Below are 24,103 nucleotides of genomic sequence, written 5' to 3'. Positions count from 1 at the left end.
GCAACATTGCGGGATGCAAGTAGCCAGCGGTTCGTCCAAGGCAGAGCGACGTCGCTGAGGCTGGAGTGGGGTCAAGGGGAAGCACACATGACGGGGATATGGTCCTTGGAAAGGAAAAACGGCACACGGCGACAAGTGGACCAGGGATACCGGCATCGACTGGCCAGGAACGGACCTCGGGACGGGAGGGCGGTGGCCTCTGAAGAATTGGCTGGAATCCAAGACAAAAGTTATCAGAGGGAAAAGAACCCCCCCCCCTCCTTAAACAAACCCAACAAGTAAAAAACCAGGGATTAGCAATGGCGCTGGGGGGTTTGGACTGAAGACGTGAGTGAAGGGGCTGCGATGGACCATGAGAAAGAATGGGCTGGAAGGATATGGGATAGTGGAGGAGTTGAATGGGAGATAGTGGGACCGGCAGAGCTGAAGTTGGACCTCGGACTAGGGCCCCACATCAAAAGTAGCGGAGGATCAACGAAGCACTGTTTCCCGAGCAAGGTTGAGGGCGGTCTTGCTGCAGGCAAGAGACTGACTGCGTGTGTGAACGCTGAGAAAGATACATTTTATATGTAAACAGGAAAGAAAGAAAGAAAGAAGGACTGCAAACTGCTGGAAAGAGAATGCATACATAGCACACGGCACCGATTTCATTGCGGCGCTAGACCGAAGTAGGTTGGGTAAGATGGTAAGGTACTCCGTACCGTGGGTACGCATTGTGTGGTAGCACTCTGCAGCTGAGTGGATACGTACCTGTCTACCCAGGTTCCTAGGTAGGTAGGTACCTGGGGTGGTGAAGAAAAGGGAAAAAGAGAGGCGGGTGGCAGGCGTGCAGCGTGTGCCTAGCAACCCTCGCTTGCTCCTACCCCGGCTCCATCGCCGACCGGGCTACTGCTGGTTAGTGCGTCCCGATCAGGTAGTCTAGATGATTCTAAATTTAGATGCAGACAGCCATCCGCCCCACCCCACCCGACGAAGGGGGAAACGGCCAATGACCGGCCACTTTTTCCTCCTGCTTTTTCCTTCGCTTAGCACTTCAGCCCACAGCTTTAATTCCAAGACAGAAAGAAGGCCCCGCGCAGCTTAATGAGCTCGCGGCAAATCGGCTCACTGCTCTAGGGCCGTCGCCGCTAACCCTTTCTGGTCAAGGCATGTAGGCTGGGTACACCGAATTTTCTTTCGCCCGTGTACTACTCGATGCAATGTAGGTGGGTAGTAGCGTGAACTGGCTACTTGGGTACGTACCTAGATAGCTAAGGTACGGTAGGTAGAACCGCAGTGTACAGTAGTAGACGAGGCGGCTTCCCCTGCTTACCTAGCCTGCCCTCCTATGTAATCACGGAGGTAGTTTATGTAGGGAGGCATGTCCAGGCTAAGATACGTTACCTCGACTGGGGAAGGGTCAAGAGACGGGGCAACGGTGACTCAAGACACACTTGTTCTGTCTCTAGGATGCCCTTCCCCGAGAGCTAGCGCCCTGAGCGAGTGAGTATGAGTTATATGCTAACCCCCCACGATGTAAGTGCCCGTTACCGAGGATAAGGCAACCTTACGGTACCTACTACCTACCACCTATCTGCGATACTGACGTAGGTACGAAGTACACGTAGCAGACGTCATTATGGTCACCCAACATTGCCATACTCCAACTGTCGAGATGCCTCGGCCAGGAACTTTTGCTTGTACGCCTGTCACTCTAGTCTGCACCAATCGACGCATGTCGAGTTTCAACTTTTCCCGACAGCATCATGACATGTGTCAGCGTCTTCCGATCCCATGTCTTTCCCGCCTGGCGCCGCTGTCTTGGGATCGCATCTCGCCAACATGCACAACATCGGCCATCACGACAAGGTTTTGGGGTGACGGGCGGTCTCATGCTATGCTGCTACGTCTCGAAAGGAGTCAATTCCATGGCCCCATCCACGCTGCGAACGGCCAACCACGTTCCATGATCCAAGGAACACAACCGCACACACGCACACACATATGAGCTCCCTTCCCTGGCGAGACTGGTCACTCCTTACGCTCTCTCTCTCTCTCTCTACCCCCCTTCTCCATTCCCTTGCCCCGCTGAAGTGGTGGAACCCCGACGGGGCTCGTCGGGCCCGGTGCGTGCAATCCACAAGACGCAGCGGGGACCGACGGCCCTGCGCATTTTCCAGAAGCCCAGCAGAACTCCCGACAATCCACACTACCTAGCAATCAACGATAATTGTCGGCAGCAGTCGCTGCGGTGCCTGTTCGCCCCTCCTCGGCTGATGAGCTGCTCCGTCAACAACAACCACGCCGTCAGGCCACTTGTCTAGTGTTTTGGTCATCCCTGGCCAGCAATAAAGGGACTGTGGTGACGAACCCGTGACGGCCTCTCTCGGCCAAAATCGCCGCGGCTAAACTACTCTTATTGCCAAAGGTTCATCGCGTAGAGCACCTAGTTAGTGTACCGTCTACCCAGGTAGGTATGTATCATCGTCTCCGCACCATAGAGTCGTCAACGTGGAGCAAACATTGGAGACCCTGGCCAAGCCCTTGGTTCACTAGAGTGAAGACCCGCGGGGGGTCATGCGTCACATCAGCCAAATGTCGTCCATCGAGCCCATCCACCTTGGTGATTGGCATCGTCTGCCTTTGCATCTGCGTCCTACGACTGATGCGAACGGCCACTGACCAACCCGCTGCCCAGCTGAGTTCTGCATGCCGCACATTTACAGTAGTTCGGCGCCCTGCCTACCCATTTCACCGCCCTCAATCCACTAGGCCAACCTTGATGCTGTGTGTGGCCACTGCCTATCTGCACAATGCTGCACTGCAGTTGCCAGTACCTAGCGTACACACTGCACAACAATGGCGGGTCAGCGTGGAAAGCATTTGTCTCCGAAACTCCGTCACCCTAGCTATGTGGCAAGCGAAAATGAAGAACCCACACACATCTGAGAGAGGGAGAGAGCCTCACGGTCTCTCCTAGCAGCCGGACTTTGTGTGTGTGGGTTTTGTAGTAGAGTTGGAGCAACTTGTTTTCGAGAGCAGATTTCTTCTAAACTTACTGCCCAGGTACCTACAGGCAGGCTACCTAGGCAGGTAGGTAGGTAGCCCATTTGGTTTGGGGCGGTAAAACGCCCACCCATGCTGTGGCTTCTCCTCACCGCGCCTGGCCACCGCGGCTCGCACAACCTTCAGCCTACATATGCGGGTCGATGATGCGCACAGGGTTACCTCTTTGCCCAATACTTGACGGAGCCAATGGCCGCTGGCTCTCACCATCACATCACGCAGCGATCAGCATGTGCCATGCCCGCCCTCCCTCTGATCAGCTCCATCCGTCTTTCGACAGTGGGGAAATAATATCAGATCAGTTATCGACAGGGACACGGCAAAAAAAAAAAAAAAAAAAAAAAGTCCACGCTACGAAGAGTTTACTCAATTACGACTTTGATGCGTCCTGCCGGCAGCATCACCTTCGCGCCCGAATGAGATGCGCCGACGACGCCGATCGCCAAAGAGTCGCCCGGAGACGAAGCGAGTGTGGCATGCCCAAAAGTACTGCCGCGACCGACATTGGGCCATGGAACGTTGCTTTGTTTCTTTCAGCCACCGGCTTCAATCAATGCACACGCGCATGACAGCGCTGACGACACACCGACGAGGCGAGCCAATATCGGTCATCTCCAGATCAGCAAATGCCATTGTCCAATGTACCCCGAGAGTCAGCCAGCCGTTGGGCTCATCCGGCGATCGAGAGGATCCTTCAGCACACAAAGTCCCACGCTGTACAGCTACTACAAATGTATGTATCCGTATGGTTCGGCCGAAGCGGCCTCGCATGCGCAGACGACCAAACTGAAAGAAGGTTATTTAAGAATAGAAACCCGCCTTGCCGTATCCGGCAAGGTCGTGATGCTCTCTGCCATGGTCTCTGCATGAAGTCCGGCTTCAGCCTGCCCCCGTCAGAGGCTTGGGCTGCAAGCTGTCCCCTCTATTGCTAGCCAACCGACCGAGACACACATCGACTTGACAACTTTACTCGTCGGCAAGAATGCCTGGTTGTATGGACCAGAGTACGCAGACGGGCTGAAAAGCGTCCGTCCGAGGACGTCAGAATGCTGCGACTATCTCTCGACTGACCTGCACCGCCGACCTATGGTGCTCCCCACGCCGCCTGTTCCTGCATTCTCGCCTCAAGACTTCGGACGACGGTCCCTTCGGGGGCACGCACAAACGGACGACTGAGCGAGATCAGCGGTCGCCCTCCGAGTACTGATATTGTTTGCCTGCCCTGGCTTCTTGCACGAATCGAACGCCCACATCGCCCATCACTCGCCCAGCAGGGCGCAACGAACCCACTTGCTGTCTCTCTTCGTAAGGTTATTTCGCTGCTGCTGCTGCTGCTGCTTCACACCGCTTCTAGTCGATAAATGACAGGCTCCATGACAGTTTGACGTGCCTACCCCAATGTGCCCTGTGTTTGTAGGCCACCCTTAATAATCTGACACGGTTGCCAGGAGGGAGAAGCGGACCACGCGGGCCACCAACAGGTGACCCTTGGCACGCGCGCCCGGCTGGCCTGTGTGGATGTCGAACCAGTTAGTGTAGTAGGTATTCGTCATTGGCCGCGCTAGATAGCAGCAGCAGCGGCGGCGGCGGCGGCGGCGGCGGCGGCATCAGCTCCCTCGTGGTTTGTGATATGATGGACCATCTGAGATGCCGTCGACGATTCGGGAAGAGTTGCTTACCATGTATGTCGAGCTATAGTCCGCGTCTGGCTTTTCCTATGCTGCAGGACAAGAAGAGAACATGGGGGCATGGTATGATGCCCTGTCAGAACACGCCAAAAATGGACACGAGAAACTGTTGTTTCAGCCAACCAGGAGCGGTAGGGAACCCGCAACTCCGATCTCCCAGCATGCCTCCCTTGCAGAATGCATTCAGACAAAAAAAGCCAAGACCAGTGACGGGGACCCTGGGAAGCAGCGCGGTCGACCCCGGCGCCCCTGGTTTGCTGAAGGCAGAAGATGGGACTCTCCACCCCAGAAAAAAAGTTTCGTTTTATTCGAGACAGAGCTCCAAAAGCGCCACATCTTGTTCTGCTGGTGCTGATCTGATTTAACGTTTGCTGTCTCCGAATTGTTCTGATCCATCACTGACTCGCCGCAATCTCCTCCTCAACGCCGGCGCAGGGCAAGGGCAGGGTCATCATCGTGAGGATTCCTCATCCTCCTGCCCCCCCCCCCCCCCCCCTTTCCCTCCCAGGGCTCTCCTGCTGGGCCACGGGCGCGAAGTGGTCCGATATCGAGGACAATGACAACACCAGCAGCGCCATCAAACCTTTGCCCCAAGATCTGACCCCAACGGCCGCTGCCATGGTGGCGGTTCGGTAGCCTCCGAGTGTGTGTCGACTGAAGTATCGGAACACAGATGAGGGACAACAGGTTTAGCCCCGGCATGTCAATTGGTACGTATGAATGAATACCTGGCTCTCTCTTCCGAGGAAAGGAAGAGTTTGCTTAGTGTACTCCGTACACTAGGTAGGTAGTTGCAGGGCATGTTTTCAAGGGATCGAGGGGCACGCGAGTCGGAGAAATAAGAAAGGAGACGCCAGACCCCCAAACGTCCCACGATTTGCATCTAGATGCCGCCTTCTTTCATTTACCAAACGTAACTTTATCACCGAACTAGGCAATCATCTTGGCAGTCTGTTTTGTCGGCAGCAGCGGCAGGCCCATACCGTGAACGGTGGTGGATTTTTTTTTTCCCTTCTTTCTTTTTTCTCTATTTTTTCCCCTTCTCTTTTTTTCCTTACTCGAAGTTATTGTCCTTGAACCCCTGCCATGGGAGTGAGAAAGCGGTGGTTCGAAAACCCCCGTGCACTACGTACGGCACAGGCTTGAAACCATGTCTTGAACCGCCGTCAGGTCTCTCTGGCTGATGTAACCGCGGTTAGCAGCCGGTCGTTTCTAGTGTCGCGGAGACGATGCTGCCGTTGTGGCTTGGCCTAGCGGAGCGAACCTGCTAGGTACCTACTACGGATACTATGTAGAGCTTTGCATTCAGGACGGACTTGAGACCTCCACCGGTGAGGTGCCGGCACGCTAGGCGCCTCAGTCCTCGCTAAAGCGCTGTACGAACATCACATCCGCACCACACCCACGCCTCTTTCGGCATAGCCTGCCACGGGGCAAGGTCAGCATGGGCGATGGAAAGACGCCCAAGGGAGAGAGAGGCAGGGGTGTTGTCAAACCCATGACCGCATAACGTTCGCCGGCCGTTCTAGTGTACGTATAGTGGGTTCAAATGGGAACAGGGTCCTTCCCCATCCGGTCGAGATGGGAAAGGTCGACTTTTGGAGGGACAAGGACCAGGGAGGGAGGGGAGGGTAGGGGACGGGCGCCAGTTGGGACTTTGGAGCTTTTGATCCTCCTCCAAGGCACACAAGGTTGTGTGTGTGTGTGTGTGTGTGTGTGCATGACGAGGGTCGTCAAAACTTTGTCGATGTTTGGACAGTTCTCGCCGCAGCTCGCAAAGTTCCAGAGACTCTCCACGGACGACGAAGACGACGACGATGACAGAGCTGTAGTCGTCATGCAATATGGGACGATTGCGTGTGCAGCTTCGGGACCTTGGAGGTGCCGGCCAGATAGATGGCCGAAGGAGGTTGAGGTGTTGGCGATACCGACACAAAGCACGGCCGCCAAGTACGCATCCAACGCCCACGGAGGAGGCCATGTGACGAACTCTTTTTTTGCGCCCTACGAATGGGTCGAGATGATTGACTCATTGGGGATCGTAGGGTAGGTAGCACGGCAGGTAGCGAGACTAGAAAATCGGGTGCTGCCGGGATACAGCCCAAAGGCACGAAACCTCTCTCTCTCTCTCTCTTTCTGCATGGGGGTATCGATGACGGTGCTTGCTGCAATGCCACCTCAGCCTGTCGTAGACTCTGTCTCAATACCTCTAAGGTATGATGTAGGTAGGTAGAGTAAGGTAAGGTAGGTTAGGTAGCAGTAGGCAGAGCATCCTTTCAGCCTATAAGTCCGTGCATGACCAATGAGTGCCGATGGGGGACGGTTGGATGGTTACTTTAGGCGGTGGCTCAACTCAAAATTATCTACGACCACTGCCTACCGATTTCATGGTACACATGATGTCCCCGCAACACCCTGCTGTCGACGTTATTGCCCAAGAGTGCTAGCAGGGGGGGAGGGGGTAGCAAGAGGGAACAATTGGCCGTGGACAGACGAACGCCCGCGGGGCGGAAACATGAAGCTTCAGTCGGCAGAACATGTACCTGTATGTTCTCTGTGGATTGGAGCCTGTTGCTCCCGAGTCTTTCTCTGGCCCTTTCGACTTTGGACTTTGATCTGTGCGAGCCAACAAAATAGGACAGACGAAAGAAGGAAAAAAAAAAAAAAAAAAAGGGCAACCGACACTGTTTGTCGCCCGAACGCCGGCCCGACGGGGTAGCTTTTCTTTCTGCTGAAAGGTGTCACAGGTAAAGGCAGAAGAGACGGACGGAAAAGCCCAAGAGCGCAAGAGTCCGGCCGCATGAAGCTGAGCCAAGTGGTTGTCCGGGACTGGACGGTGTGGGTGTGGTGCCTCCGTCATGGGCTGAGCCCGAGTGGACGAGTCGCACAGGCACTGCGTAGTAAAGGGGACAGAGGAAAACAACCAGAGTCACCAGCACAGACGTTGGCACAGACGGGCAGAGGTGCAATAATGGCTTACTACTGGTGATTGCTTCGCCTCCATCGTGTTGACTAGCCTCCTGCCGACAGACACCTGGCACCCAGCGTGTGTTGCTGGTCTGGGTCGAGACAAGGCACGCCCGTTACCCCCCCCCCCCCCTACCATTCCTCTGGACCATGACTCTCAATCCGAGGTGCACATTATTATAGAAGCCATACGGAGAGAGAGAGAGAGAGAGAGAGAGAGAGAGAGAGAAGAGGAACAGTACGGCATAGCACGACATTGCACGGCACAGCATGGCATGCTACCGGCGGCGCGATGCAGTGATGCAGGCGATGATGAACAGGTAGCGGTGGCGGCAGCGGCAGCGAGGGGGAGACCCCAAAGGTAACAAGGCTATGCCGGAAGAAGACAAGACAAGCAAGCAAGCAATGGGAGAAAGGCAGCTCGTAAGAGGCAACGGTGCCCTGTGAGACGAGGAGAAACCATTCCCCTTGCGACCCCGAGCAGGCAAGGCTAGCTTAGCCAGCCGGCTTGGCCAGCCGCGCCGCATGGCAGGGCATGGCATGGCATGGCATGGCAGAGGAACGCGCTAGAAAGTCATCAGATGGTGAGCTTGTGCGGTTGCTTTAGTGCTTTGCTTGGGAACGTGAAGCAAAGATGGGAAGAGTGAAGCGACAGACCAGACAGACAGACAGACAGACAGACAGCTTGAGGCGCAGCCAAGCCCAGCGGAATAGCGGCGGCCTCTTAGTGGTTGGACTGGATTGGAAGGGGAGTGAGTGGGTGATGGAGAAAAAGTGCGGGTGAGGAGGGAAAAAAAAAAAAAAAGGGCACCAGGATAGGATGAGAACTTGCTGAATGCTATACTATTCTCACCATAGACTAGCCTCTTCTAGCACTAGCGGCATCGACCGCAGACCAAAGCTTGGGCACGTACCAGGCAATTAAAAGTATCTTACCTAGCAACCTAGGTGTGTGAGTACCTGGGTAGTTACTGGGTAGGCATGGGCGGGAGAGAGGACTGTTCAGCCTTGACCAACCATAACAGGCAGATATTATCTCTCACCTCACGTCACGTCACGTTCGCACTCGATACCCCACTCGTAGTCATACGGCGGTCAATCATTCGTCCTCTCTCTCTCTCTCTCTCTCTCTCTCTCTCTCTCTTTTCACCCCACCATCTGCTTTCTGTTTTCGTTCTCTGGTCGCTCACTCCCACTGGCAGACCACCCACCCCGGTCTTCTCCTGTCAGCCGTCTTTGGGACTTTCGCGTGGGTGAGTCGCCGCCGCCGCCGCCGCCGTCTTTGGTTGGGCCCAAGAAGCCGGCTCACCCACGGGAGGGAGGGGCCAGGTTTATTTTTAATTAGGGCCCTTCTGCATCGGCTTTGTCGGCGAGTAAAAGATGGAGACCTCGTCCTCGTCGTCGACGGCGGCGGCGGCGGTGCGACGACGGAGACAAACAATAACAGCACATGCAACGGAGTGGTTGGTCGGTTCAATAGCACACGCACACGCACACTACACGGTACGGCGCGGCACCGACGATACAGGACTGACCTCCCTCTTGTTCTCCTTCTCCTCGACGACGGCTCTTTCTGTTTGGGCGTGGCGTGGCGTGGCATGCCGTGGCGCGCGTTCTTTTCTTTGCACGTCGCCCGGCAGTTCTCCGGCCGCCTTCCTTGGCTGACAGCAAGTGTGGACTTGGGCAGTAGTAGTAGTACCTTACCTAGGTATTTGATAGACATGGGCAGCCTCGGCATGTCTTGCCATTACGGCCCCGACGACATATCGTACATAACATAGGTACTCCGTAGACTAATCGTATACTACTACATGACATAGCTTGGATGGCATACATACATAGGGATCGGGTCACTACACTAGTGTGGCCGTTGACATCAAGCTCATCGGCCATGACATCCGAGTCTCCATCACCAAGGGGCCTCGCTCTTTCCACGTCTCGCCAGTCTGTATTGTACTGTATTGTACGGTATTGTACGGTACGGTAAGGTACGGTACGTATTGCCTCACCAGTTCCTTTTATTTTGTCTGTCGAATCTTCCATCAAACAACAATTCCTTCTTTCCTCTCTCACTCTTCCCCCTCCTTGTCGTTCTATTCCCGCGCAGTCACCACCTCCTCGTATGCATTGAATGTAAAGCTCCAGCTCATGCAGACGCCGACATTTTGAGTTACCTTGTGTACGTATGCGCCAACCACCCTCACCAATCCCACTGCGTCTTAGCACTCTTACTGCCCATCTATCCCATCTAGGTATCCTATCCCATCTCATCCCATCTTATCCCATCCCATCCCGTCCTAGCCTACTATACCTAGACGACGAATGCTGCGTACGGGCACCTAGGTTTAGGTAAACTAGGTAGCCCCTCACCATTACGATTCGCTTGCGCCCCTTACGGAGGAAGGACGGCAATAGTGCGTTGCGTGGACCGTACGGGCGGAAAGCGGAAAACAGCAAAATCAAAACTCACCGATTCACCGATACACACACCCGTCTCTCCTCTTGTTTCGACAGGGCCCGACCCCGGTGTGCAAGGCCCAGTGTGTCATACATAGTATTTTTTTTTCTTCTCTCTTCCCCTTCTTCTTTTCCATAGGAGACCCTTGTCTCTCCTCAGTCCCTGGGTCCCCTCCCCCCCTGGCGGATCTGTCATCGTTGCTCGTGCTGTTGCTACGTAGCTACCTACTGCTGCTCCCGCACCCGCACCCGCATCCGCACGCGCAGCGGCGTTCGGGCTCTTGCCATTCTCAAACAAAAAGAGCGAAGCATCCATCCTATTCTCAACTAGCAGGCATCACCACACGCGCACAGACGGGGGCATCCAGCCTAGTCCAGACAGCCGATAGACAGAGGGACAGAAAGACAGACAAGCAGACCACACTGTGCGAGTGGGCGAAGCGGTACGTACGAATTTTCATAACCTACCTATTTACCTACCTACCTAACTGCCTCGTACCTACCTAGGTAGGTAGTGTACCTTAGTCTCAGCAAAGCAGCGCAGCACTCCCAGCACGGGCGGCACCTCCCCCCACCCCCCCCCCCCCCCCCCCCCTTCCCTCCACAAGCTACCATTCCTGCCCCCCTCATCCCCCCTGTCCCATCCAGTCCTGTCCATTCTTCCTCCTCCCTAGACCTGCTGGGGTGTGCACACCCGGACATCCACGAAGCATCTCTGTTGCCCACCTCGTCCACCTCGTCCATACACACCCCAGCATCGACAGAGAGAGAGAGAGAGAGACAGGGTTTCCGTCCTCATCCCCCCCCCCCCCCTACCCCTTCCTCTTCTTTGCTTTTCTTTTCTTACCCCCCTCACCCCTAACCCCCCGGGCACACAGGCTGTGCCCCGTCATTCCCACCCGGCCGCGCTGTCTTGCCTGATTAGGCCGAACCGGGTGTGGCACCCTTTTTCCCAACCGCGCCGCCCTCACTCTGAGCTTTAGCCCAAGCTTCTGTATGAGTTTGTGTGTGCTTGTGTCGGCTGCCGTCTCTCTTGTACGCGAGGTGCCATTATTTAATTGTATCTGCCCCCCCAACCATCTACTGCCGCCATTCCCATCTCCCCTCCCCTCACCTTAACACCAAACATCAAACATAATCAGCCTCGTTGAGCTGCTCGTGCTGCCCTCAACCACTTTCGCTATTTCCTAACTCTCTACTCCTAGGAAGTCCTCGTTGACTCCTGTCATTCGCTTTTGCGTTCTTGTGTTTTTTTTCCCCCTTTCGTTTCCCTCACCTCCCGAAAGCCAACTCATACCCTCATCGAAGCCAAGCAACCTCTCCATCTCTCGTCCTCTGCCACTTCTTTTCTAACAAGACACCCCAAAGAAGAACCATAAAGGCACAAGGAGCTCTAGACTACTCCGGCACCTTACTCTCGAAGCAGCCATCGCCAACACCCCTGGTCTTCAACCTCATCCAATCCTCGGGATACGCCAGCTCGACAAAGCCCCTCCCCCAATCCCGTTTCTCCCACAACCCGGCGTAAGCCAACAAATGCTTCACCTTTGAACATCGGTCTTAGGATCAATCACACTCGCTTTTCGGTACCAGAGAGGAAAGAAGGAATTAAGGGGGGAAAACGCACAATCTCGCGCCCATCGACGATCGCTACTAGTGTTAGGAACTGGGAACAAAACAGAAAAGGCTGTTTCGAAGAAGTGAAGAAGAAGAAAAAGAGACCAACGCATCACAGAAAGATACGTGAGAGGAATCCTGCCAAGCCGATTATCGAGCATTGCGGAATTCTTAGCAACCATTTCTGTCGATCGCCTCCCACCAAGCATCCGACCATTGCGCTGCCGGTCGCTTACACATCCAAATACGCTTTGCGATCCTTCGCATCGCCTCCTCCGAGTCACCGACTCACCGTCGTAGTATAAAGCCTGTCTCAGGGACCTTGCCGCCTTACGTTCCTCACCGGCAACGGAACTACACTCGCTTCTCATACACGGTCCCCCCGTCCGTGTATATCCTCATGTTTGTGGACTCCGTCCCTGTGTCATCATCGCCGGACTGACAGTGTGCAGCTCTTTCGTTCAAAAAACAAACCACCTCCATCTTGTCCATAATGGCCGGTCCTGGTGGTGGCCCCCCCCGCCGCAGTCACACCAAGTCCCGCAAGGGCTGTGATACTTGCAAGCGTCGCCACATCAGATGTGACGAGAGCTTCCCCCAATGGTATGTTCGTCCGCCTCTGGCTTGGTAACTTTCGCTGACATGACCAGCCGTAACTGCACCAAGCACAAGATCCGCTGCCCCTACAATGACATGCCCGTCCCCGAAGATAGTTCCACGACCCCTGACAAGCCCGACCTCATGTGGACTCCCGAGGTTGAGGCGGCCATCTCGATGTGGCAACAGACTGGACAGTTCCCCTTCCCCAACCTCAACATCTACCCAGCGCCGAACCCGCAGTACCTCAACGTCGAGGACCTCAGACTCGTCTATCATGTGGCTTCCATCTGCGATGAGTTGGCCGCCTTTGACGCCAACGGTTTCACCCTCTGGACTCGTCAGATCCCGACGTGAGTTGGTTTTTTTTTTCCCTTCATCCGGCATCAAGCACTGTGCTGACCTGGAATAGCATCATCAAGATTGGTGCCACAAACACCTATGTCATGCATGCCCTCTTGGCCTTCTCGGCCACGCACATTGCGTTTCTCACCGACTGCCCCTTGGTCGGCAACATGGCATATGAGCACCGCGGTGTCGCACTCAAGGGCCTGCAGGAAGCTATTGGCACTTTCAACCGCGAGACGTCGGATGCCGTCTTGGCCGCTTCACTCGTCTTGTCGTGGCAAGCCACGGATTGGTAGGCAACAAACTGCAACCGCCCGTTCTCCACGGCGCCTGCGCTTACACACCTCTTCTTTTTCACAGGCGAAGCTGGACCCAGCTCATGCAAGGCACCTCGTCGGTAAGCCAAGACCCCATCTCATGCCGTGAGCCTTGAGCAACACGGCTAACCCCCTCTCTTTCCAGGTCATCGAAGCCATGGACTCCTGGAAGCACGAGTCCCAGTTTGGCGACTTCATTGCCGAAAGCTGCACGTTCCCAACCGCTCCCGCGTCGCCGAGCCCGGACCACAAGCCGAGCCAACCGCGCAAGGAGGATCTGGACGCCTTCAACCGTACCCTGCAGCAGCTCCAAAAGGTCGAGGCCCACCTCAAGCACAACAAGGAGGACACAAAGTCGATCCAGCAGCTGGCCAGCTTTCTTAAGGGTGCCCGCAAGGTCAGCCCGACGCTCAGCGTTTCCCAGCAGTTTGAGCGTCTACGCCCCCTGCGCACCTGGCTCTTCTGGCTGCCCGTCATGTACCTCAAGCAGACGGCCGGGTCGCCGAGCGCCCTCATCATCATTGCCCACTACTACACGGTGGCTCTGATGATGGAGCGTCTCTTCCCCGAGATTGGCGCCGCCTACTTCGGCAGTCTTTCCATCGGCCCCGTCGAGGAGATTGCCCGCCGCCTGCTGTCCATCAACATCTCGGGCAGCCTTGACGGTGACCTGCAGACCCCCTTGACGCTCATGGAGTTCCCCATTGACACGGTCAACGAGTTCCGCTCGCGGATGGGCTGGATTCAGCCTGCGCGGACGCCCTCGTTCCCGCAATTCAACCCACCCAACTTCTACATGAGCGAGCCCGTGCCCCTCCCTCCGGCCAGCGACTCGTACCTGTATGGCCAGAGCCCTGCCTTCAGCTACAGCACCGAGTCCCTGCACTTGCTCAACGCTGAGTCGGGCCCTCCCAACAACGTCTCGCCTCTGGTGCTATCGTCGCCCTTTGTCAACTCGCAGTACCTCAACATCCCCAGTCCCAACTACGGCGGATATAGCCCGGCCTCGTCGACATTTGAGGGCTCCGTCGCGTATAGCGATAACGAGGAGTATGGCTCTTACGGCGGCTACGACATGAGCGGCCTGCCTACCCCCATGATCGGCGGTTCAAACAACACTTTTGGCGTCGGGTTCGTCTCTCCCACCCAGCCCGTGTGGATCTAGAAAGGCCCTGCCCCTCACTCCATGGCACCCTCGATAACCACTACGGCTACCAACACAAAATGCACCACTTGGAAAGAATGCCGGATTGACCGCCGATCAGGATGCCAACGACACCCACGTACCCGCCCCCGGAGGACCCGAGCGTCCTGGCTTCTTCGCTGCACACGCTGCCCCCCTCTCCGTTCCTCCACCCTGAACAGTTCGGCATGCTGCCCCTCCCAGAGTCGCCTGTTCCCCACCGCTCGCCGCTTCAACGGCAAACTCCATCGTCCTCCGCCACGGGCGAGTCACCGCGGTCCGTCAGCGCACCGTTTCCGCAGCGCCATGTCTGGGTGCCTTCGACGCCGACGTTCCAGTTCAACAGCGAGAAGGGCAATGAGTGGGAGACGTAGGCCGTCTTCCACTCTGCTCTCCATCTCGAACCCAGTTCCATTTCATCACTATCGCTTGGGAGCCCTTTTTTGATTTTCCGAAACACACTTTAATTATGCTGCATCGACACAAAAACGCCAATGTACAACACGTTCCTTTGAAAGAGACGCCGGCCCAGCCCGGGACCTCCGAGCTAGCCTCGACGCACCCACGACCCTCATTTTTGTACCAACTATATACGACCTCAACGGCGACTTCAACAAACTAATTAATATACGACGACACTCCTTCCTAATTATCGAAGGTGATACCTTCGATACCACACATGCACACACAGACCAAAACATAGACATTCCTTATGGCATCAGCATTGGATGATACCCCACTGCATCACACTCCTTATTACGACGTAATGATCCTCCAAACCAAAAAGCATTTTCCGGATTTAGAAAGGAAAAAAGGGAAGGGAAGAAGAGACTCACACTCCTTATGGATTTACATTGGCCAACAACAATCCAAACTTGCATAGCGATTTGTTTTTCGTGTTTGATGCAAAACACACCCACAACCAACACGGCGTTTTAAAGGAAGCACACCACAGAAGGGGGTGAAGGATGAGCTTTGATCTCTCCAAAAACAACTGCATTGGGCGGCGTTTTACATGTTTTTTTGTTTATCTGTACCGGGACGAAGGCATGCCTCGCCGGATAACATGTTTTTGTAATCTGATACGTATGGAACATAGCTTTGGATTTAATGAGGGCTTTTCCAGCTGCGATTAGGAGAATCTCAAGCGTCGGGATTGTTTGTAATGATCTAGGCTTTTTGGCTTGGGCTTTTTTATCTTCATCTTTTTTTGAATTCTCCCTCATGGGAGTGAAGAAGAATACACTAGTAGCTTGACATACAGCACTCTGACCCTTTTCTACTTCTGAGTATTGGATCGTAACATGTCGCCAGCTAGGTTGAGGCAGCTCGACTTATTGCATTGGTGACTGAGGAAGGGAACGCGGGAGGGGCGTTTGGTTCTGCCCTACATGTATATATGTATGTATATATATATTTGTCTGGACTATTATATCTCGTTCCAGTAGGCCAAAAGTTGCGAGATAAGACGACTTCACATGCAACGTGCACCTCTGGAAGAATCTCAATAGAGCCTGAAAGAAGAAAAACTCCAGTTCCCATCACCCCCGTGGGGCGGGCGTGTTGGCGTAACCCTATGCTAAGCTATCTACCCTATCTACCTATCTACGACGGTAAGCCTTTCCCTGCATGCATCATGACGCCTTCGCTGACCTCCAATCCGCCTTCCCTGTCGGCCGTGTATGTTTGACCTGCCCGCCTTCTCCCCTTTTTTGTATCTTTCCAGCCGATATGTTGTCGTCCGAACTCCAGCCATGTGTGATGATGTTGGAAGTAGTTCGACCCCAGTTGCGGATCCTCCCACCACGAGGAGCCACAGAAGAAAAGAAAAACATGGCCAGCTTACCCTACCCCAAAGAACAACGCCGCCCCGGCGCTGCTCTGCCCTGCCCTTTCCTTGAAGAAGATACGTCTTCGTCATACGATGCTGGCTCCGTCGGCAATGCATTCAAAGATGAGAAGGGGTGTGGGGGAAACAAAACAAGCAAAAAGAGAAGAAAAGAAGAAAAAAAACGGCCTCGTTTCGACTCTCGCCCTCTCATCACTTGTCGCAGAAAAGAGCCAACCGTTTCACGTTGCAACTCCAGCAGATTCTTTCTTTCGATGTTGATTCTTCTTCTTGAAGCCCAATTACAACAAGCCTTTGGGGGTGTAGTTTTTTTTTTCTGTAGTTCTTTTTTTTCTTTTTTTCTCTCTCCTTCTCTTGGCTTCACTTCCGTGATACGTATGTTTCTTCCTCTCTTCTGCAGAAAGCGTCGTCATCACTCATTCGTAAAGGACGCTTCGGTGGTATTTTCCTCCCCATTTCATATCAAGCAAGCTCGCTCAGCCAGGTCCAATTTCTTCGTTCAACGTCATCTTCGTACGCTCACGTTCAAACCGCGTCCGCATATTTCGGTTATGTGGAGTAGTATGTGCGGAGTGCCTGCTGATCCTGCGGTTGCATCTGGTTCACAAAGTCATTGAACTGGGGAATCATCTCCCGGTACATGTTGATGACCTGACCAGGTTAGCTAGGGACCATTGAAATGGCAATGATGTGTATACTACTGACCTTCTGGAAGTGCTCGTGCAGTTCGTTCTTGATCGGGTTCTTCAGGTTAATATCCCGGTACCTTGCAATCGCAACAAAGAGCTGGGGAAGCGCCTTCTCCATCGCCTGCGGGTTCTGTCCCACAACCAGGGTGAAGCCCTTGAACGCAGTAGCCTTCTCCTCCAAGAACTCGACGTGCTCCATGGCCGACAGGAAATCCTCGGCAAAGGTCGGCAGAAGAGGGGCGAGGACCTCGGAGTGGTGGAGACCAAGACGGCCGAGGGCAATGGCCGCGTTCTCGCTAACAGCCGCCTGAACGCCCGGGTTCGAGATGATCTCGACGAATCGCTGGAGAAGCTCGGGCACAAAAGGAGTAATGGTCTTGCTGTTCACCATGACGATCTCACCAGCAGACCAGCATGCGTTGTTGACGACGCTGAAACCGCTGTCAATCTCCTCATCGAGTATGTTGTCCAGGTCCAGCTGCTTCAGCAAGATGGGGAAGACCGAAGGCAGGTGTTTCTCAAGCTGGGGGAAGACGTATCTAGCGCAGTCTCCCAACAGAGCGTACGCCGATTGACGCACGTCGTCCTGGGGGTCTTCCAGGCAGAAGCCAAGAAGCTCGAAGAAAGTTCCCTCAGAGCCCTTGACCAGCTCCTGCTTCTTGTCCTCTTCCAGAGACTGGATGATGGCACTCAGCAGGTCGAGACTCGTAACGAGAAAGTCCTTGTCAGGGGAGTCCAGCGTAGGGTTGTTGGTGGCCTGCAGGCTCTGCTCGAGGTTGGTGTGGATGATGTGGACGCATCGTGTGAAGATAGGCTGTGCGTACGGCGTGAAGGAAGATCCAAGTGCCATGGCCACGTAAGACAGGCACTCCAGCAGGGGAAACAGCTCGCGCGAGTCGTCGTTGACCTTCTGGTAGCGGTCAATCAGCGCAGGCATCAGAAGGCTCATAGCGTTGGGCTGCGCGATGACAGGTCCGATGTTCTCGGCCAGGGTCTGCACACAGTCGTAGAGAATGTACATGTTCCTGTCCTTGTACCGAGCGAAGCACTGGACAAACTGCTGCAGGATCGGTATGCAGTAGGGCTCGAGGACCTTGCCTGACTTTTCTTCCAGGTTGGCGAAGGCAGACGCGGCAGCCTCCTGGACCTTTTTGTTTTTGTCGAGCATCTTGCGCAGGATGCCGTCCATCATCGGCTCAAAGTAGGTGGCCTTCTGGTTGGGGTCCTGGAGGCTGGCGGCCCACTGCGAGTAGCGGCCGAGCGTCCAGCAGGTGATTTGCCTGACGATGGGCTCGTTGTCCTCAAGAAGGGAGAGGAGGTAGGGGACGAGCTCCGGGAGGTGGGGGGTGACGGCATTGATGGTACCCTCAGCGACGGCTCCCAGGGCAAGGACGGCGGCCTCCCTGTACTGCCACTCCTCGTGCTTGAGGTTGCTCGTCAGGTACGGCAGAATGGCGGTGAAAACAGGGTCGGAGAAGTCTCTCGCAAAGACGTCGAGGGCGGCGGCGGAACACTTGCGAATGGTCCAGCGCTCGTCGGGGTTCTCGTCGCCGTCGTCAATGTCGTCGATCTCGCCCTCCTCCAGGTCGTCGTCCATGCTCGCCAGCTTCTCATAGGCGTTTCCGTTCTGCGCAGGGTCGGCCGAGGCCTCGCCGCCCTTGCCCCTGGCCGCCGACTTCTTGGCAAACTGCGGCTTGATGTCCTCCTCGCGATCATCCTCCTCCTCGTCGTCTGATGCACCGCCGAGCAGGGCGATATCCTCTCCGCTGTACACCATGCACTCGAGCAAAACGGGGATAATCTTGTCGAGGTACGGCGTCAGAGCGCGCCACAGGTCATCGTGCTCGCCAACGGCCAGCCAGAACTCGGCCGCCTCGCAGGCCAGGTCCTCGTCGTCGCTCTTCTGCTGGGTGATGATGTAGTCAACCAGACCAGCAATGTGCGGCTGCAGCTTATCGGGGCGGGTCTCGACGAGCTGGACAAAGGCGTGACACACCTGGCGGCGCACGTCAGGGTTCTGATCACCGGCGAGGATGAAGAGGTGGTTCAGCAGGCTGTCGATGTTGTTGAGCATGGCCTGGGACTTGCGCGGGGTGAAGACATTGATGGCGGCCAGGGCCTTTGCGCGGACCTTGGGCAGGTCGCTCTTGGTGGCCTCGATGAACTTGGGGAGCAGGAAGTTGAGGGGGCGCGAGCCGTTGTGCTCGCGCTCCAGAACCTTGACGTTGTCCTCGCAGATCTTGGCCATGGCGGACATGGCGCCCTCCTGGCCCTCGCTGGAGACCTGGCCGTTCTCGTTGGAGATGAGGCTGAGCAGCTGGGGCAGCAGTTCGGGCCAGCTCAGGATGCCGCCTCTCCTAATGATCTCGGTCGCAATGTTGCCGGCGTAGTTGCGGATCTGGGAGTTCTTGTCCTGGATGCCCATGGGGACGGCCATCTTGACGAGGGACAAGCTAGACTCGGGAATTTGCTTGTAGCCGGTGCGCACGTTATTTTTGAGCATGATGGCGGCGGCGGAGCGCACGAGGTGGTAGTCTTGAGGGGAGCATTGCACACCCTGGGGCGGCTCGGGGCTGGAGAAGAGGTAGGCGAGGTAGTTGTTGATGTCGGGAGAGGACTTGGCCTGGGTGAGCATCTGCGCATCGATGTCAGGTTAGCAGACATGGTGGGAGGCAAGACGGGAGGTTCGGAGGCGGCTCACAAGCTCTGCCTGCTTCTGCGCATTCTTGTCGAAGCCGCTGAGCGAGTCCTTGAGGCAGGTAGCCAGCTGGCTCAGAGACTCCTGGGCCGGCTGCCAGGCCATGACTGGCGCCTATTCGGAGGTTGAAGGAGAGGAAGTCAAAAGACTGATTCAAGAGGTTAGGATTCGGAGGGAGGCCCGGCAACACGAGGGGGGGGGGAGGGGGGGGGAGGAGTGAGGTTCGGTCGGTTTGGGGGGGTTGATGTCGAATACGGCGGAGGAGGTAAGGTAAGAATAGGTAGTGTAGAGAGGGGCGGTCTTTGTGAGGATGTTGGCCCAAGACTCAGTAGGCGGGCGGGCAGGTAGCGAGCGAGGGCAGTGGGCGTTGACATTGGCGACGGGCGGGACGACTAGCGAAATGGTGGGGTCACCCTGTCAGCTTTTTTTTCGCGATAACTATGGTGCGGCGGAGCACAAGTACCTACCTAGGTAGGTAGGTCAGCGTACAGGGAGGTACCTCTGATGGGGTATCGGGGGAGCGAGGTGGTCGGTTGCACGTCGTAGTTTAGGTCTCGGTAGCGCATCTGGATCCCGCAAGGCCAAGTCACAGCAGCGACTGTACGGTGCGATGCGGTGCGGTGCTCGCTGTGCTGCAACCGCTACACAGTTACTTACCCTGACGCAACGCCATGTATCTGGACGTGTACCTCGGCTCTACCAACAACCAGCCCTGAGGTGTGTTGAGGTCTGGTCCGTCTGTCTGACCAGTCTGATCTATGGCGGCGGCGAGGTAGTCGAGCTGAAGGGACGGGATCAGACGCAGATGCAAATGTACATGTCTGTGGAAAGCAAATGCTAATTTTGGCGTTGCCGTGCCGTCCTCCTCCAGTCCCTACAGTCCTTCCCGTCCTCCCTTCCTCCTTCTCTCTCTTTCTCTCTCTCTCTCTCTCTGTCTCTCCTCCTCACTCTCCCTCTCTCTCTCTCAACAGTCGTAGCGGGATATACACGAAGTCTAATGCGCTGTGCTGTGTAATGGAAACCTGTATACCTGACAATTTGCCCCTGTCTCTCCAATCAGAACTTTGTTGTCTTGTCCTGCTTGTGTGTGCGCGTTCACAGGCCAATACAGTTCTGGGTGTGCAGGTCGGCCAGAGTGGATGTCCAGCCGGGGTCGGACCGGGGAGGCACTAGCAACAGGAACTGAATAGAAGAGCTATGGAAACGGCAGAAATACGATGTCGTTGAGGGTTGAGAAGAGACTGGGAAGGGCAAGAGAGGGAAAGAAATAAAATAAAATAAAAATATTAATTCCCCTAACAGAGGATGGGCAAGAGAGCGCGAGCTCAATAAAGACAGAGCAACAGAAGAGAGGGGGGAGTGGGGGGGACCACGGTGCGTAGGAAAAACCTGCCGGTGGTCTTGTCTTTCTTCCGGTACCTACCTGCCTGCCTGCCTGCAAGTAGTCACGTAGTGTACCTGCCTGCCTTGTCTTGTGTCAGTTACTCAGTCAGTCAGTCCTTCCACTCTTGATAACATTGGTTGGCTTGTACCTGCCTGCTGCACCTGGCGCTGCGCTGTTGCCCATCCTTGCCACACCTTCCTTGTCCCTCGACTGCGTACCAACCACATTGACAGGAAAAGAAAGAAAGGAAAAGATTTACCCCACCGATTAGTGTAGTTCCTTCCCTTCCATCCAAGCCCTTGTCCGTGCTCCTTACTCTCCTCCTGTCTCGCCTGCCATATCGATAAACAGTCGTCTTTGCCGGGACGGCCAGGGGTTTACTTCTATGTGTATCTCAGACAGCACGTGGGTCGCTTGCTTGCTCGCTTGCCCTGGAATCCGACGGAAATTTCCCAGACCCCGGACCTCCTCGCTCACAATGACATTGAGACAGTTTGCCGGTTGCTATCTGCCATTGTCTAAAAGTATAAACCCAGACGGCGTTTGAAGAAAAGAAAAAGAAAGAGACGCACATCCTGAGAGGCAGATCTAAAAAGAGAAGAAAAAAAAAGCAAGAGAAAAAAAACCCCGAGACACGTGTAATCCACCCCCGCTTTGATACAATTTAAACTACTTTTTTTTGACGTTGGAAAAAAAAAAAAAAAAAAAAAAAACTTCCATGTACAATTCTGCATCTTTACGTTTTCCCCAGGTACCACAAGGAATCACCATCTCAATGACTACTATTCCATCTCCCAAAAAGGCCATGTTCCTCGGCTTCAAATCCTCAAACCCCGACGAGTAAGGATCAAACTCGAAATTTGCATATACCTGGACCCGTGAGGGTTTCCCGTCCGCTGTCCTCCCTATCCAAATTCAACTTAACAACCCTTGCTTGTTCAAAGTTGCAAGATCTGACTTCCGGACTGTTGAGAATACATACTTCCGCCCGCCCCCCTCTTTCTTTCAATTATTTTTTCAACTGAGAAGCTTTTTATCACGACGAACCTCTCATAGGTCAATTAAAATGCGTGCTTGGGAGTCCGTCAGAGCGTCTGCCTACCGACAGTTCCACCCCCCCAAAAAGGCCTTCTCCCGCAATTATGGGCCGAACGCCTTGTCACGAAACAAGATCAAAGGACATCATTTGGCTAGGGGACACGGATAACCAAGACTACCTTTTTGAAAAGATGCTTGGACTAGCCCAAGCCAGCTTCTACCCGCCACAGCGCGACAAGGCCAGCGAATCCAGGCGTTCTAGAAGGCCGTCAAAACGTCCGGCACAAGATGTGGTGGCATCAGATGAGAAAAACCTTCCTGGGTGCCGGACGCGATGCTGCTGGCGCCGCTTGCCGGCCGTCCCGTTTGGATCACTTGCAATGTTTGTGCATATCCTGTCATTTCATAGCGACCTCAACTGCAGCCTGCATCCCCTGGGGGGGGGTGACGATGTCGTCGCCCACATATGACGTTGGATGGATTGGTTGGTTGGTTGGTTGTTTCGTTGATACCCGCTGTGCTATATCCCACGTCGCCTCGTACATCATGCCTCTCGCCTCCTCGGACCTGGGCAGTTGTCGTGAGCACACGCACGCCCGCCCGCCCCGACGCTATTTGTCCACTTCAAATTGCCCGGTAGGTTCGCCGCGTGATGCGTCCTCGCACGCACATGCCCGACGCGCCGTGCACGCCCTGCAGACCCTCCCAAGTGTAACCGTCGCCCGGCGGCTTCGGAAACCGCACGCAGCGACCCTCATCTTTTCCTGGGCCGTCCTCTCTCGAGACCCTCCAGAGTGCGACGGGAGGCTGCGAAAGATGGGCGCAGGTCTCATGTAGACGTATTTCACATCACCATAGACACCCTGCTCCCCTTCCCCTCCCACCTCCATGCCCCTCAGCCGAGCCACGAATCCTTCAGGAGACACCGTTGATGACGGCCTGGCCGCTCTTGAGCTTCCCCGTGACGACGTCGACGATGGCCCGGAACGCCTCCATCTCCTCTTCGACGGAGAGGCCCATGGCCGAGCCGCCCAGGTTGATGGAGCAGCCTACGTAGACGGGCATGCCCGTACGCTTGGCAAGCAGCTTGGCCATCCTCGTCGTGAACTCGAGCGTCGACTCTACCGAGTAGATGGCCGTCGAGATCGGCTGCGCGGGCTCCAGTCTCTGATCGTCTGGTCAGCATAGACGTTCTCTTCCGGAGAATGGTTGGGGGGCGGGTTTGGTGCGAAAAAGTACGTTTGGCAGGGCGTATACGAAGGATCCCAGCGCCGCGGGCCCCGACTGCTCGTCTTGCGTCACTGAGGTGAGGAAGAGGGTGACCGCCTTGGCCTTGGTGGTGAGATGGATGTGGATGCGCGTGTCCAAGGAGCGGGGCAGCGGGAGGGAGAGCTGCGCTACGGCGCTTTCTGACGACATCTTGGAATGTTGTGTGAGAATATTAGATTGGCTGATCCCGAGATGGTCTGGGACGTTGATCGAGTGAGGTTGACAATGTAAACGCCTCGATGAGTTGATGAGGTGAGTGGAGGGCACGGTGCTGTCTGTTCCAGGTCTACTGTGTATACACTGTGAACCTCCAACTGGCATTCAGTGCTAAAGGTCCGCACCGCCGAGCTTTACTTGACGATTGTTTTCAACAAGATAATCTGTAAAACCAGACTTCATGTGAACTCGATTTATTCACCCATGTTTTGACTCAGCTTTAGTCAGGATATCAGTGTAGATGGTTGAATCAGTTTTAAATTTTATCTTTATTTTTTTCATCGTGTGACTAGAAAGTCAATCCATCCTGCATGTACTGATATTGCCTGATATTTATTGCCCAACTAGATATGTAATGCACGCTAGGTTGCTATAGATGCGTTGTGGGACAGGCGTGAATGAAAGCAGTACAATATCTAGGTCATTGCCGCAAAAGATTATCTACGTCCCATCTAGACGATAGCAGCGAGGGACGTGTCAGTAGTTGGATGAGCGACAACCAGCGAATACCCGATGTTGTGGCTTTTTTTTTTGTTCTTGATCCATCCGTCCATAGACTCAAATACCATCGGAATCCGCCTCCCCTTGATCCCGCTGTCTAGTTGTATATTTACATCTGAGTTGTGCTTTCTTTTGGAAGTCGACTTCGTCCCAGCATGGGATTCTCTATGTCTATTCTATGTCATGAGAATGTACAATATTATACACGTATCAAGTACAAGTCTAGGCGGCGGCGCAGGT

The 24,103-nt window shown here is 54.9% G+C and overlaps 8 protein-coding genes across 8 annotated transcripts; 5 read left to right on the top strand and 3 right to left on the bottom strand.

Moving 5' to 3' along the window:
- Positions 1-2,221: 2,221 nt before the first annotated feature.
- LY79DRAFT_165920 (uncharacterized protein) lies at positions 2,222-3,011 on the top strand. The gene has a single exon (XM_060551184.1). It carries the CDS (start codon positions 2,456-2,458, stop codon positions 2,957-2,959), a length of 504 nt encoding a protein of 167 aa, XP_060415233.1. The 5' UTR covers positions 2,222-2,455; the 3' UTR covers positions 2,960-3,011.
- A 2,811-nt stretch (positions 3,012-5,822) lies between these two features.
- LY79DRAFT_165847 (uncharacterized protein) lies at positions 5,823-6,863 on the top strand. Its single transcript, XM_060551183.1, has 2 exons — positions 5,823-5,862; positions 5,936-6,863. Exon 2 carries the CDS (start codon positions 6,283-6,285, stop codon positions 6,781-6,783), a length of 501 nt encoding a protein of 166 aa, XP_060415232.1. The 5' UTR covers positions 5,823-5,862; positions 5,936-6,282; the 3' UTR covers positions 6,784-6,863.
- Positions 6,864-7,474: 611 nt separating this feature from the next.
- On the bottom strand, positions 7,475-8,366 carry LY79DRAFT_658594 (uncharacterized protein; the record flags this gene model as incomplete). The annotated part of the gene is made up of 2 exons (XM_060562726.1): positions 7,850-8,366; positions 7,475-7,792 (listed from the first exon to the last, which is right to left on the bottom strand). The coding sequence occupies exons 1-2, from the start codon at positions 7,970-7,972 to the stop codon at positions 7,475-7,477; spliced, it is 441 nt and encodes a 146-aa protein (XP_060415231.1). The 5' UTR covers positions 7,973-8,366.
- Positions 8,367-12,267: 3,901 nt separating this feature from the next.
- LY79DRAFT_513196 (uncharacterized protein) lies at positions 12,268-14,201 on the top strand (the record flags this gene model as incomplete). The annotated part of the gene is made up of 5 exons (XM_060554457.1): positions 12,268-12,377; positions 12,425-12,724; positions 12,784-13,011; positions 13,080-13,116; positions 13,182-14,201. The coding sequence occupies 5 exons, from the start codon at positions 12,268-12,270 to the stop codon at positions 14,199-14,201; spliced, it is 1,695 nt and encodes a 564-aa protein (XP_060415230.1).
- A 101-nt stretch (positions 14,202-14,302) lies between these two features.
- On the top strand, positions 14,303-14,593 carry LY79DRAFT_513247 (uncharacterized protein; the record flags this gene model as incomplete). The annotated part of the gene is made up of 1 exon (XM_060554467.1): positions 14,303-14,593. One exon carries the CDS (start codon positions 14,303-14,305, stop codon positions 14,591-14,593), a length of 291 nt encoding a protein of 96 aa, XP_060415229.1.
- Positions 14,594-16,617: 2,024 nt separating this feature from the next.
- On the bottom strand, positions 16,618-19,560 carry LY79DRAFT_589437 (armadillo-type protein; the record flags this gene model as incomplete). The annotated part of the gene is made up of 3 exons (XM_060561032.1): positions 16,618-16,719; positions 16,774-19,392; positions 19,459-19,560. The coding sequence occupies 3 exons, from the start codon at positions 19,558-19,560 to the stop codon at positions 16,618-16,620; spliced, it is 2,823 nt and encodes a 940-aa protein (XP_060415228.1).
- A 2,383-nt stretch (positions 19,561-21,943) lies between these two features.
- On the top strand, positions 21,944-22,885 carry LY79DRAFT_165649 (uncharacterized protein). Its single transcript, XM_060551182.1, has one exon. The coding sequence runs from the start codon at positions 22,166-22,168 to the stop codon at positions 22,712-22,714; it is 549 nt and encodes a 182-aa protein (XP_060415227.1). The 5' UTR covers positions 21,944-22,165; the 3' UTR covers positions 22,715-22,885.
- LY79DRAFT_589436 (uncharacterized protein) lies at positions 22,793-23,296 on the bottom strand (the record flags this gene model as incomplete). The annotated part of the gene is made up of 2 exons (XM_060561031.1): positions 22,793-23,044; positions 23,117-23,296. The coding sequence occupies 2 exons, from the start codon at positions 23,294-23,296 to the stop codon at positions 22,793-22,795; spliced, it is 432 nt and encodes a 143-aa protein (XP_060415226.1).
- Between the last annotated feature and the right edge of the window lie 807 nt (positions 23,297-24,103).

Source organism: Colletotrichum navitas (assembly GCF_030913465.1).
Source record: "Colletotrichum navitas strain CBS 125086 chromosome Unknown LY79scaffold_22, whole genome shotgun sequence".
Taxonomy (NCBI): Eukaryota; Fungi; Ascomycota; class Sordariomycetes; order Glomerellales; family Glomerellaceae; genus Colletotrichum; species Colletotrichum navitas.
Note: the sequence above shows the minus strand (reverse complement) of the source record. Positions and strands in the feature narration are given on the sequence as shown.

Excerpts from the sequence above, each read along its gene's own strand:
- LY79DRAFT_165920 (XM_060551184.1), top strand. The coding sequence starts at position 2,456 with ATGTATCATCGTCTCCGCACCATAGAGTCGTCAACGTGGAGCAAACAT.
- LY79DRAFT_165847 (XM_060551183.1), top strand. The coding sequence starts at position 6,283 with ATGGGAACAGGGTCCTTCCCCATCCGGTCGAGATGGGAAAGGTCGACT.
- LY79DRAFT_165649 (XM_060551182.1), top strand. The coding sequence starts at position 22,166 with ATGTGGTGGCATCAGATGAGAAAAACCTTCCTGGGTGCCGGACGCGAT.